We start from the raw sequence: 13,758 nt of genomic DNA on the forward strand, positions 1-13,758 counted from the left end.
TTATAAGGACACTAGTCTTACCAGATTAGGGCTCACCCTAATGATCCCATTTTAATGTAATTACTTCCTTATAGATCCTATCTCCAAATACAATCACATTAGAACATTAAGGAGGTTGGACACAATTCAGTTCATAACAGGGCTGTTCTTTGTTTTCAGTTTTTTTACATAATTGCAATTATTCCATAAATATAATTTTTGATCTGATATTTTACCAGATAACATTAAACATTTTCCTATTTCATTGTGTAGCCTTTGGAAAAATTTAACAGCTGCAAAATACTTTATCAAGTGATCAATGTATTGTGGTATCTTCATCAGTCTTCCCGACATTTAGGTGCCATCCCCTCAGTTTTTTGTTATTATAAACAAAACTAATGCTTTTTAAATAAAGCCGTTTTTCTGTATTTTTGAGCATTTCCTTAGAATACAATCTCATAAGTGGATTACTTTATCAAAATCTGTTAATACATACTGTTAAATTAGAGAAGTATTGAATCTTGCATTTTCTTTTCACGTGACTGTTTTCTCTCTTCCTGCAGTAATAGACTGGAATGATGTTAGAAAACACAAATATGGTCATCTCTCAGAGTCTGCATCCCAATATCAAGGTAAGGAAAAAAAAAACTATGTAGCATGGAAAAATTTAGTTTGACATCTCTTACCATGAAACCTCTGTTCTTAGAGGGCTGTGGTACAAAGAACTCACTTATTAAAGCACAAGCAAACATTAGAGTTTGTAATGGTGACTATCAAAAGCAATTTGCTTTGTTTTGAACCAGAAATCAGGACTCTAAATACAGGTAATTCCAAATTAGCTTCCCAGCCTTAGGCCTGATTGCTTGGCCTGTCTGCATTTCCAGTTTCTAAGAGTTTAGCCTTAGGAGTGAGGCAGAATTAGGTGGTATATTCCACAACTACTAGTAACACATTCAGTATCTTTTAAAATGAGAGGGTTGGATTACACAAACTCTCAAGCCTTCATTTTACCCCAGAACTTTACCTTTCTATCATTTTGGCATGTTTGTCATGACTTACACTGTAACATTTTTTTCTTTAATAGAAGCTACTGACATCCTGGAACTAGGTAAGACTTCTTTCTTGTATTTCTGTTAAATATGAATACTAACCAAACCAGAGATTAGAGTGTGACTTGGAAAAGAATGCTATGCTGTGTTCCCCATGGGCTAGTGAGTCCTGTGCTCATCTGCTTTAGGAGCCTTTGCAGCCAGTCCTTATCAGGAGGTGCAGACCAAGCTAACAAAGATGAGGGGTAGGGGAGGCACAGGGGCTGACCCAAACTGGAAGTTACTCTTAATTCACTGAATCTAGAACTAAAACAAACCCTGATGGTCCATAAATCAGAATTTGGTGGGGTTTTCCCAAAAGAAATTATTCATGAGATATATTGAACTGAAATTTAACCTAAATATTTTCTTTAAATTTTAACTAAACACAATCAGAAATATTAACAATCGAAATAGCAAGAATCAAAGTGCTACTACATTTAGTTTTCATCCCTACAGGGTGTACCTCAGGACTAGGATTCAAGAAATAATGTTAATGTTAATAATTCTTAATCAGCCTTCAGGATTTCTACATAAACTTCAGTCTTAACTTCTTAGTCCTTTAAAATCTATATTATATAAATATTATTATCCTAATGCCTTTATCAGTTTTTGTTCAGATATTTTTATATATTTTGTTACTGCAACTTCATGTGTTCAGCTCTATTATGATCACTATCTTTTTATTCCCTCTTGCCTTTTCTTCCAAAACCATTACTTTTATTGCCAACTGACAAAAAAGATAGCGTAGAACACTAGACTAGGAGTCAGAACTCCTGGGTTCTTCGAAAGTCCGCTACACTTAATAACTTTGTGATGACGATCCTTAGTTTTCTAACTTGGAAAATGGGGATAATAATCCCATTCTCCCTACTTCACAGGGTTTTTAAGAAGATTATGTGAGCTAATAGATGTGAAAGCATCTTAAAACCTCTCAAATACTTTTCACCTTTGGATGTTGTTATTTTCATTCGGTTGAGGAACTATCCTCAGATAATTACTCTAAGTCAAATCTTGGAACATTCTTTGAAGTGAAGTGTTCTATGAATGTGAGCTGAAAAAAATGATTGAAATGAAATAATGTAGGTAAAGGGCCTAGCACTTGATAAACAATAAATGAGAATCACTTTTTAAGGACTTAAATCTTGCCTCAAGCTAAGGCATTGGTGTATGATAGAAATAGCACAGACATAAGAATCAGATAGCCCTTCATTCAAATCCCTGTTCCCTACTTACCAGTTTTGTGACTTTGAGAAAATTACTTAATCTTTCTGAGCCTATTTCTTCATCTTTAAACTGGCAATAAAACATACTTTTCTGGTTATAATGAACTTAGGAGATATTGAACACTGTGTGGCATGGTGTAGGCAAATGGAAGGTACTCAGAGCTGCTGCTGATTTTGGTTCTGTTGCTAATATGGTAACAATTACATATGGTTCAGTGACAAGGTATGCTGTGAACAATCTATTTTGTTGGTAGGTAATTGTAAAAAGTGGATACTCAATTTAGCATGGAGTACATAGAGCAATGTTAAAATTTGAGAGTATATTTTTCCTTGTACAAGGAGTAGAAGCTGTGCCAACATAACACAAGCATAGCCAGGCATAGCCTCTGATGAGTTGATCCTGCAGGTTTCATTTTGCCCATCAGGCATAGAGAGCAACCCCAAATATCAAACTGAAATGAAATTCAGTAGATTTTTAGAATCTCCAAGTTTGGAAAAGACCTTAAGGTAATCTAACTTGGCCCAGCATTTCAAATTTGACATTTTGAGTATCTTATAAAATGCCTTGTCTTGAAATCCTCAAAGTTGTTGGGGACTTACAGCATCCTCAGGAACTCTCTTCATATTCAGACAGATATTTATTGGGCCCCTGATTTGTTTTTTTGTAAATTTTCTGTCAATCATACTTACAACTTTCAGGGCAATATGGAATAGTTTAGCCAATTTTTCATTCACCAACCTCTAGTTATTAGAAAGCACCTCTAGGGACTGCCTGTTCACTGCCATGCTACCTTCCTAGTTGAAGCACCATTATCTCATACCTGGGTTATTAGAATAGCTTCCTAATTAGTCTTCCTGCCTTCAGCCTTGTCCTCCTCTAATCCTTCCTTCACACTGTAGACAGAATGACTCTTCCCCCAGAGCCTTCAGGGCTTCTTATTAATGTGGTGTAGGAGACTTTCTGATACCTGAACACCACTTTGATCTAAAACCTCTTTTCTGTTTTTGTTTTTTTTTTAATTTAGCATGAGTTTCTATTTATTTTTTTTACTTTTATTTTTTATTTTATTTAAATTCAATTAATTGACATATAATGGGTTATTGGTTTCAGAAACTCAGGTCAGTGATTGATCAGTCTTTTTTATTTTTTTTAAGATTTTATTTACTTATTCATGAGAGACACAGGCAGAGGGAGAAGCAGGCTCCCTGCGGGGAGCCTGATGTGGGACTTGATCCTGGGACTCCAGGATCACGTCCTGGGCTGAAGGCAGGGGCCAAACCGCTGAGCCACCCAGGGATCCCCAATCAGTCTTATATAATACCCAGTACTCATTATATCCTGTGCCCTTCTTAATGTCCATCACCCAGTTACCCTGTCCCCCACCACCCTCCCCTCCTGCAGCCCTCAGCTTGTTTCCTATGATTAAGAGTCTCTTACGGGTTTCCCTCTCTGATTTCGTCTTGGGTTTTTTTTTTTTTTCTTTTTCTTCTTCTCTTTTTTTTAAACTCTATCCATTAGCCATACCAAAATATTCAGTCTTTAGAGGTACCTTTTCTTACTTCTGGGTCTTTATACATGCTTTTCTTTCAGACTAAAACAAAAGATTCTTCAAAGAATTTTCTCTCAAGTTTCCTGGGTGGCTCAGTCGGTTAAAGCATCTGCCTTCAGCTCAGATCATAATCTCAGGTTCCTGGGATCCAGCCCCACATTGGGCTCCCCGCTCAGAGGGGAGTCTACCTCCTCCTCCCCTCTGCTTGTGCATTCTTTCTCTCTCTCAAATAAATAATCTTTAAAAAAATTTTTGTCTTGGCCGACTTGCTGTTTATCATTTTAACACTTTAATTTAGAAGTGTAGAGGTTACTTCCTCTGGGAATCCTTCCACAAGCCCTCCTAGAGCACCCTCTGTAGCCAACTATAGTACTTATCATACTTTATTATAGTTGGTTGTTTAATTTCTGGCCCTCAGTGAAGCTCTGTAAGGGCAAGAACAATATTTTGATCATAGTTGTATCTTCAGTGCCCAGCACAATGCTTTGATACACATGATAAATAGATTTGTTGAATGGATAGATGAATGGATGGTTAGATGAAAAAATGGCTCCAAGACTTTGCTTGCCTCTTCAAGCTGAATGTTCATTGATCCTTCAGCTGTTCCTCAGGTGATGTGATTTTGTGTGGCTTCATTTAGGCTTTGGTTTGTTAGTTCTTAGAACTAAATTTGATATCCCAGGTGTGATTTCACTAGTCCAGAAAAGAGTAGCACTGTTGCATGCTTGCTTCTACTTTTCACTCACTTTTCATTCACTAAACTTTTATGGAGCCAGTGGTAAGTTTCAGGCACTGTGTTAAACAATGAAGATTAAAAATAATAATAATAAAGATAGCTGCTATCTGTAAAGAGCTTAAATAAATGGATGATGTGAAAAGTATGAAAATAAAGGTATGAACAGGATGTTACAGAAGCTAGGAAATGTTGGGATTTGTTCTGGGAAACAGGGAGAGTCAGACATTTCTTTTTGGCATGGTGTTTTATCTTTAGATGATGGATTAAAAATTATCAAGTTACTAATCTCAAAGGCCTATGGACACTGTTTTGAGAATGAACCACTGTGTATTCATAAACTTAAGCTTTGGGCATTTAAAAATGTCTAGGTCTTATTAGTGCTCGATATGCCATAACTTACTACTCATTTGAAAGTGCCAAAAAAACATGGTTTAGGGTATGCCTTATAAAAAATACTTGCTCTATTTAAATTGGTTTTGAAATTACATGAAACGAAGTGCTCCTTGTGCTGGAACAGACTAATGAGAGGAACAGAACAGAGACCAGAGATAGGTCTAAATGTATATAAGAAATTAATATGTGATCAAGGTGACATTTCAATGTCCCCAATCAATGGGGAGAAGGTAATTTATTCAATAAATTGTGGTGAGCACATTTATTGAATAAAGGTGAAAAGAAAGCAGCATCTTTGCCTTATCTCTGAAAATAAATTTGAGATAGATCAGACATTTAAATGTAAAAAAAAAAAAAGTGAAACCTGAGAAATCCTAGAAGAAAACATGGTTTAGTGTTTCTTAAATATTGAAGAAAGCATGATGTAAAAGCCAAGAAGTCATAAAGAATAAGACAGAGAAATTGAAGGGTAAATTCTAGCAGATAGAGACAGATGTCTTCAAGATACATGACAGGCAAAGGATTAATATCCTTAATCTACATGGAACTCTTAGAATCTGTGAGAAAACCAAAGAATACCTCAGTGAAAAAATGATAAAAATAAAATACAAATGGACTAAAAAGCCTAAAAAGATCTTCAACTTTATTAGTAATCAAAGAATTGAAAATAAAAGTGTAATAGTATTTTGTTTTTTCTCTGGTAAGATTTAACCAAAGTATAGAGATTATTAAAGCAGTTTTATTTATTTTATTTTTTTTTATTAAAGCAGTTTTATCAAGGATATAAGAAACATTTTCTTGGGGATCCCTGGGTGGCTCAGCGGTTTGCCTGCATTTGGCCTAAGGCACAATCCTGGAGTCCCGGGATCAAGTCCCACATCGGGCTCCCAGCATGGAGCCTGCTTCTCCGTCCTCCTGTGTCTCTGCCTCTCTCTCTCTCTCTCTCTCTCTCTCTGTCTCTCTCTATCATAATAAATAAATAAATAAATAAATAAATAAATAAATAAATAAATAAATCTTTTAAAAAAAGAAACATTTTCTTATGCACTATTGGCAGGAATTATATTGTATCAAAATATAAAATATGTCTGCTCTTCGTCCATTCATTCCCCCCACTTGCCCTAAAGTGATAATCTTAAAAATGTTAAAAGATATATACAAAAAATACTCATCAAAAATTAGAAAATGCTAAAAAACAATTAGAAAATGCTTATATGACCATTGAGAGCATATAACAGATACTTTTGTTAACTAATATAAATTATGGCACATATAAACTGTGGAACAGTTTTCAGACAGTAATCTTGGGGAAGAATTTCTGACCTAAAGACTATGATTATCTTTATTTCTCTTAGGAATTTAGGTTCCACACTTAAGGTGGAATGAGGGTAGAGTTCTTGTAGAGAAATGTGGCCAAATAGTAACCAGCATGAGTAGAGGTGCCTCATGTAACCAGGTCAAATTAGCAGCATTTGAGGGATTTGGGACATATTTAGAAAGAGAGGTTGTGTATATTATGCCTGGGACCAGTAGGTAGAGGTTAAAAGAAAGCAGACTTAGACCGACTATAAAGGTTAAGGTCTATCCATTTGTACTATGGAATAATAAATAAATAAGGAATTTATCATCATTGGAAGTATTCAAGCAGAGGCTAGAGGGAGCTTGAGGTCTCAACTTTTATATCACCCCATCAAAATGCCTTTCTTGACTATCTGCCTAACATAGGACACACATAACCTCAGCACTCTTTCCCTTTTACCTTGCTTTCTTTTCTCTTTATTTGAAAAAGGCCAAACAGGGGCCACATAAAATGTGTCTCTCTATTGTCCTCTAAAGCAACTGACATATTTATTTATTTATTGTTTTTCTTCCCCTTTAGAAAGTAAGCTCCATGTGGACAGAGACTTTGGCTATTTTATTCTTTGCTATATATCACTAGTGCCTAGAGCTAGGATTGGCACTTAGTAGGTGTGCAGTAAGTATTTGTTGAATGAATGAGTATTAAAGAAAGGTATTTATGCATTCGACTTGGTGGATCCTTGTGCTTGACATTTTGGGGATTTTTAATTTTTTAAAGGTACTTCTATGTAGTGTGTCTCTTCAGGGCAGGGATTTCACTTCCTAATAAGTATAACTATCAAGTCATATGCATTAGAGTTTAAGTATTTCTTTTTTTTAATGAGGTTTATCATTTTTAAAATTTTTTTTATTTATTTATGATAGTCACAGAGAGAGAGAGAGGCAGAGACACAGGCAGAGGGAGAAGCAGGCTCCATGCACCGGGAGCCCGATGTGGGATTCGATCCCAGGTCTCCAGGATCGTGCCCTGGGCCAAAGGCAGGCGCCAAACCGCTGCGCCACCCAGGGATCCCTGCATTAGAGTTTATAAGATACTTTCATAAGCGTTATTCAGTAATATAAACGAGATGACTTTTTTTCTTATCTGTAAAGTCTCAGGTCCAGTGATTCCTTTCTAGAGCATCTGTCCATAACTTCGCCATCTAAGATAGTTCCTAGCCTCTGTCCATCACATTATTTTATTTCCTTCAAATACTTACCACTTATTAACTTATTTATTTGGTTATGTGTTAATTGTGTCTCATCTACCAGAATGTAAATTCCATGAGGGCAGGGACCACTTGTCTTATCCCAGCACTGAGAATACTACCTGGCACATAGAGGAATATTCAAACATCAGTTGAATGAATAATTGAAATCATTTTGTAAATTATAAAACATTATACTTACATGAGTTAATAATATTAATCATCACAGTAATCCTTGACCCCAGTAACAGATCAAATTTTCCTGTTCTGCATTCTCAAGGCAATCTATACTACCTCATTAATTTAAATTTATCATAATTATATCAGATTATTTGTTATTATTTATTTAATATCTCTGCTTATTTCTAAACTGCAAGCTCCATGAATTTAGGAACCATGTCTGTCTTATTCCTCTTACATTTAACACAGTGCTTTTGTACTTGGATGGAGTTTAATAAATATTTATTGAATGAATAAGTGTGTGTACAATTTTGCATGATAGATACTATCTCTATCCTTATGATGAGCAAACTGATACTTGGAAGGATTAAATAATTTATCCAAGATAGTTATAGAAACAAGACTTTAGGAGTGTAGTCGGTTAAGCATCTTCCTTCAGCTCAGGTCATGATCCTGGGGTCCTGGGATTGAGCCCTTCATTCGGCTCCCTGCTTAGTGGGGGGTGGGGGTGTCTGCTTTTCCTCTCCCTCTGCCCCTCCTCCCTCCTTATATTCTCTCTCTCTCTCTCAAATAAATAAACAAAATCTTAAAAAAAAAAAAACCCAACACTTTATCCAGCTTCTTCTGACTCTCAATATTACATTATTTTAACTACACCAGTAATTCCTAGACACAGATGTGAATCAGAATTACTTAGGGAACCTTTGAAAATACAGATTTTCAGACCACACCCAAAGCCCATTGAATGAGTACCTCTGAAGATGGGGCCCAAAACTTGATTGAAAGAAATGAGAAAAATTATTTAGGAGATTCTGGTGCTAAGTAACATTTGGGAATCAATGATCTATGCCAAGGGTTGGCAAATCCAGCCCACTGCCTATTTTTATAAATAAAGTTTTAGTGGAACACAGCCATGTTGATTCATGTACATATTATCTGTGGTCATTTTCAGGCTACAGTGCACAGCTGAGTATTTGTGACAGAGATTGTGTGGCCCACAAAGGGTAAAATTTTTACAGTCTGGTCCTTTACAGAATGCTTGCTGACCCCTCCCTGATCTATACCTTGCTGCCTGTCCTATTTTTGTGTGTGTAGTTGGAGATGTAGTAGACATATGGAGATGACATTTGGCTCCATTATGGGCATTACAGTAGGTGCTCAAACATTCTTATTGAGTCAATAAAAATTAACTTGTTTGCAATTTACCTGAAATTAAGAGACTAAGCCCTAGGAAGCATAAGCAGCAAAATTTAAGAAAAATACTAATCTAGGTATGGTTCAATTACAGTTGGTGAACTGCTTTTAACAAACAGATTCATTTTCATTCAGTTGGTAATAGGGTGTTCTCTAAATGGAGAAAGATGTGAGGTTTCTTGCCTAACAAGGGACTGATTACCAAAATTGATGTGTAATAGAGAACTATAATTAATACCTCAACTATTTTGGTACCCCTGATACTGCCATAATTTTTAAAACCAAAGTCTCTTGGGTGCTTGTGGTCAGAACTCAAGCTACTACAAGCAATTACCCAGGACTGACCAAACCTCTAGACCTGCGCTGTCTGATACAGTAGCTGTTAACTAGATGTAGGAATTTAAATTAAATCAAAGTAATTTAAATTTAAATTTCTCACTCACACATCTCAAGTGTTCAGTAGTTACCCGTGGCTTAGTGGCTGCCTTGCTGGACAACACAGACACAAAACATTTCTGTCATTACAGGAGGTTTTAGTGGACAGTGCTGCCATAGATGCTGGAGTTGCAGGAGTTGCAGTTCACTCAAATCCCAGACTTTCTATGTGACTCAACCTTTATTTGTAAGAATGGGATAGTACTTTTTAATGTTTTCTTTTTCTAACAGCAAATAGTGATGAAATATATTCATTCTTTGGTGTAGGGATGTCTCAGCTAAGAGCAAACTCTTTATTACATTCTGATAAGCTCTTTAAATCTTGATTCCAAGAAATATCTATCCCATTTACCTTATGGACTCTGTATTCACGATAGTTAATCACTGGCCAGTAGATTAAGTGGTTCAGAACTGATCGTGATTTCTGGCCAAATCTATTTGGCTTGCTTAAGGATGATGGGAAAGGGACCAGTTTTAAAACAGAAACTGTAAAGTCAATAGAGTATATAAAGTCTTGGCAACATCTTTGAAGTGATTTAGATTTCATCATTCAGTGAATCATTTTTATTCCCAACATCTAGTGCTTTTTACATGGTCCAAAGTGGCCCTGTGCTACTCCACTGCAGAGGAAACATCAAGAAATGCTGGTTTGCTACAGTATTTTAGTTTGTGAGAGTCTCTGGGATCTTCCCTGCACCATCATGGGGTCACCTCTAGGTGGGTATTAGGGGGAGATTGGTAATTGATTTAACCTTTAATAAAGAACTTAGTCATCTTTTGTGATTTTATAAGATAGATATATATATATTTAACCGCTTGTTCGTTAAAATGTTTTCCCTGACCCCAGCAGTGTTACCTTGAAGACTTTCTCTAGCGCAGTGTTCCTCAAATTTTGAGAGGCTCTGAAAGCCACTTTAAGAGGCTAAAAGATCCTGTAGAGTCCCTAACTTATTCTTAGTTACTCTCATCAGAAATGCTACCAAGGACCTACTTTTCTGTAAAGTACCAGATCTTTGTCATTTTGCACCTCAGCAGCACAGCTGTGGCAAGAATGGGAGTGGATTGGGGATGGGTAAGAGAGAGAGAGGAAGGATTCAAGTATAATCTCACTTATTCTGGCTTTTCATGCCATCAAACCATTTTACCCTATTCTCTCCTTCATTCTTTCTGAGCTAAGATGATGGGATCCAACTGTATTGGGTGTTAAAAGCTATCATTTGATGGTATTAAGGGATCTGTTCAGGAGTCAGGTGTTCAGAAAGATTCTCCTCACCCACACTCTATGTCTGCTGTTCTGCTGTCCACAAACTTCCTGGACATTTCTGTGAGATTCTGATATATCTTGCTCTGGCATTTGGATCACTTTAAGGACTAACATGAAGAACATGTAAGGTCATCTTCAGACCATGATGTTAAAACATTGACCTAAAATGATCCACTCTGGTCACCTAGATTTCTACCCCTAGATTTCTACCCCTAGATTTCTACTCTTGAGCCCAGTAGGGGAAAATAAGTTTTTTCTTACACCTAATGTTTAGTCTAGATTACAGCCCAAAAGGACTTTTGAGGAAGTTGACTGTGATAGAGATTTCTATTTCCTTTACAGGTCATTTTACCTGGGACAAATACCTAAAAGAAACATGTTCAGTCCCAGCGCCTGTCCATTGCTTCAAGCAGGTAATTGATTCTCAACATCTTTAGTAGGTGGGAGACAAGTAGATTTGTTCTGGTCCTTAGGACAAGTAAAACATGAGGTAGGAGTCCTTGGACTTCTCACCTGAAGGCTCTAGAGTAAACTTCTATGGTAAGAATACAGCTCAAGGCTCAAAACTCATGAGTTTTGGCAGCAGTCTCTCCGACTTCTTCCCAAATAATACCTTTTCTTTTCTTAACCCCTTTGAGAATATGTTTTACTACTAAGAACAATACCCAATTTTTATGATAGCTCTTAACTCAGACAGATAGGAGACAGAGTTATAGCCCCTTGACAGTTCTTGCAAGTGGAGCAGTATTCATTTCTCTTTGCACAACGCCCCAGCCAGTCTTACCTTTCCATAAGAATAATGGCAACGAAAAAAAAAAAAACAGAATAATGGCAACGAGTTCCATTGGAGAGTATGTTAGGACCTTACTAGAGGTCACTCTGAGCTTCCCACATAGGATTAAGTGTCCCACACAATGCATAGATAATGTTGACTGTATCAGAGCATGATAAGGCTGGTAAACAAAGAAGTGTACTGCTGCTAAACAGAGCTAAACATCAGGAAGATATTTATACCTTCCTTTATTATCCAAGTGTTTATTTCCTCGCATTGTCAGCATTTCACTTTGAATTTTGTGTTCTAAATAAAAAATCTAGGACTTCTGCTCATTTTAAATAATAGGGACTAAAATCATAATACCACCTGAAATAATAATAATAAAAGACAATATGTTAAACAGTGGTTTTCAAGTTACTGAATATTAGGCAGCCAAGCACAGTGATCTCTGAGGGATGAAAACAATGACTTGAGCCCCTTATGATTTCCCAGCTGTCTTAAGAGAATTTAGAGACAATGGCCCATTAAAGAGGAGCCCAGCGTGAGCCCAGTAGCTCTCTAATTTGAAGAAATGGAGCTGAGTGGGGAAACCAGGTGGCTAGAATTTGGAGGACAGGGTGCCAAGAGCTGCACAGAAAGAAAACCACAGAGATCTGCAGAGAGCCCTATTTAAGTATTCAGCAGAGTGATGTTGTTCCATGTATGCAGATGAGGAAACTACCCGAAATCCAGAAAAAAAAAAAAAATGACAGGACTGGAAGGAATAGAGCCCCATACTCCCACAGGGCTGGGAATGTTGACTGATTCTACCAGCCAGACTAGAAAATCGCATAATTCATGTGGCATCAGGTGGGAAACTTGGGAAGATCTTACTCAGTAATGGGAAATAATTAGCCTTAGAATGAGCACTTCTCTGGACCTGCCTAACAAATTATAAAAGCATGACTCAAGGGGATCCCTGGGTGGCTCAGCGGTTTAGTGCCACCTTCGGCCCAGGGCGTGATTCTGGAGTCCCGGGATCGAGTCCCACATCAGGCTCCCTGCATGGAGCCTGCTTCTCCCTCTGCCTGTGTCTTTGCCTCTCTCTCTCTCTCTGTATGTCTCTCATGAATAAATAAATAAAATCTTTTTAAAAAAAAACACGACTCAAAATTATCAAACTATTTTCAGGTAACTTAAATGCATCTAAGAGCACAGCACAAGACAAAATGCAAAAATGAACAGTAACCAACAAGGAAAAAGTCAAAATGTCTGGCATCCAGTCAAAGATCACCAGGCATGTAAAGAGGAAAACATAATCAGTCATAAGCAGAATAATCATACAGTTGAAACAGACTCAGAACCTATATAGATCTTAGAATAGCAAGCAAAAACATTAAAACATTTCTTTTAATTCCATGTGTTTGAAAGCTAAGCAGAGACATGGATATAAAAAGACTCATATTGAACTACTATGTGCAAAATGAAAAATACTCTGGATGGGATTAATGGCAGAAGAAGAGATCAGTAAACTTGAAGACATAGCAGTAGAAGCTATCCAAAATGAAACACAGAGAAGAATCTTAAAAAGATGAAAAAGAACATCAGTGAGCCAAAGGATAACTTCCCTTTCCATGGAATAACTTCATAGACCATCTAATTAGAGTGCCTAAAGCAAAGGAGATGAGGGACAGAAAAAGTATCTGAAGATCTAATGGCTAAAAAATTTCCAAAATTGAGGAAAATGTAAATCCACAGATTGAAGAGGCTCTAAGATTCCCCTCCCCCAAATAAAAGACAAGAAAACTACATAAACACGTCATAAATGCTCAAAAGTTAGCAATAGAGAACATCTTAAAAGCAGCCAGAGAAAAAAGACACTACATACAGGGTAAGTAAGATGAGAACATTATATTTTCTTGTTGGAAATGATGCAAAGAAGAAAGTTGAATAACATGTTGAAAGTACCAAAAGCAAAAACTGTCAACCTCGAATTCTATACTTAGTAAAAAGATCTTCCAAAAACAATACCAGGTGGAATTACAGATCTATAAAAAGGAGTAAAAGTCTCTGATAATTGTAATTACAACGGCAGATATGTAAGATTTTTCCTTATTATTTGAATCTCTACAAAAGATAATTGTGTAAACAATAATAATCATATTGTTATTGTAGAGGTGATAATAGATGTATAAGTAAAATGTATAGCATAAATGCCCAAGAGAGGAGAAATCTTAAACATACTGTTAAGATTCTTGAAACAGTATGATATTATTTGAAGACAGACTGATAAGTTAAACATGTTAACTATAAACAGCAAAGCAATCACTAAAATAGTAGGAAATAAATAGCAGCTGGTAGACTTAAATCCAACCATATCAGTAATCAAATTAATTATAATTGGTCTAAATGC

At 36.4% G+C, this 13,758-nt stretch overlaps 1 protein-coding gene across 17 annotated transcripts in view; it reads left to right on the top strand.

Moving 5' to 3' along the window:
• The window catches only part of SCMH1 (Scm polycomb group protein homolog 1), a 177,539-nt gene that overhangs the window by 55,028 nt on the left and 108,753 nt on the right, over nt 1-13,758 (top strand). For 6 of the 17 annotated variants that reach the window (XM_072771672.1, XM_072771673.1, XM_072771686.1 and 3 more), the window contains 3 exons: nt 543-611; nt 1,064-1,087; nt 10,934-11,004. In XM_072771672.1, coding sequence (XP_072627773.1) covers nt 543-611; nt 1,064-1,087; nt 10,934-11,004 — 164 coding nt within the window. Of the gene's footprint in view, nt 1-542; nt 612-1,063; nt 1,088-6,851; nt 6,948-8,650; nt 8,703-9,419; nt 9,515-9,908; nt 10,045-10,933; nt 11,005-13,758 lie in introns of all 17 variants that reach the window. The other 11 variants (XM_072771669.1, XM_072771680.1, XM_072771670.1 and 8 more) reach the window with 5 other exon arrangements.

The sequence above is a fragment of the Canis lupus genome, chromosome 13 (assembly GCF_048164855.1).
Source record: "Canis lupus baileyi chromosome 13, mCanLup2.hap1, whole genome shotgun sequence".
In the NCBI taxonomy this organism is placed as follows: Eukaryota; Metazoa; Chordata; class Mammalia; order Carnivora; family Canidae; genus Canis; species Canis lupus.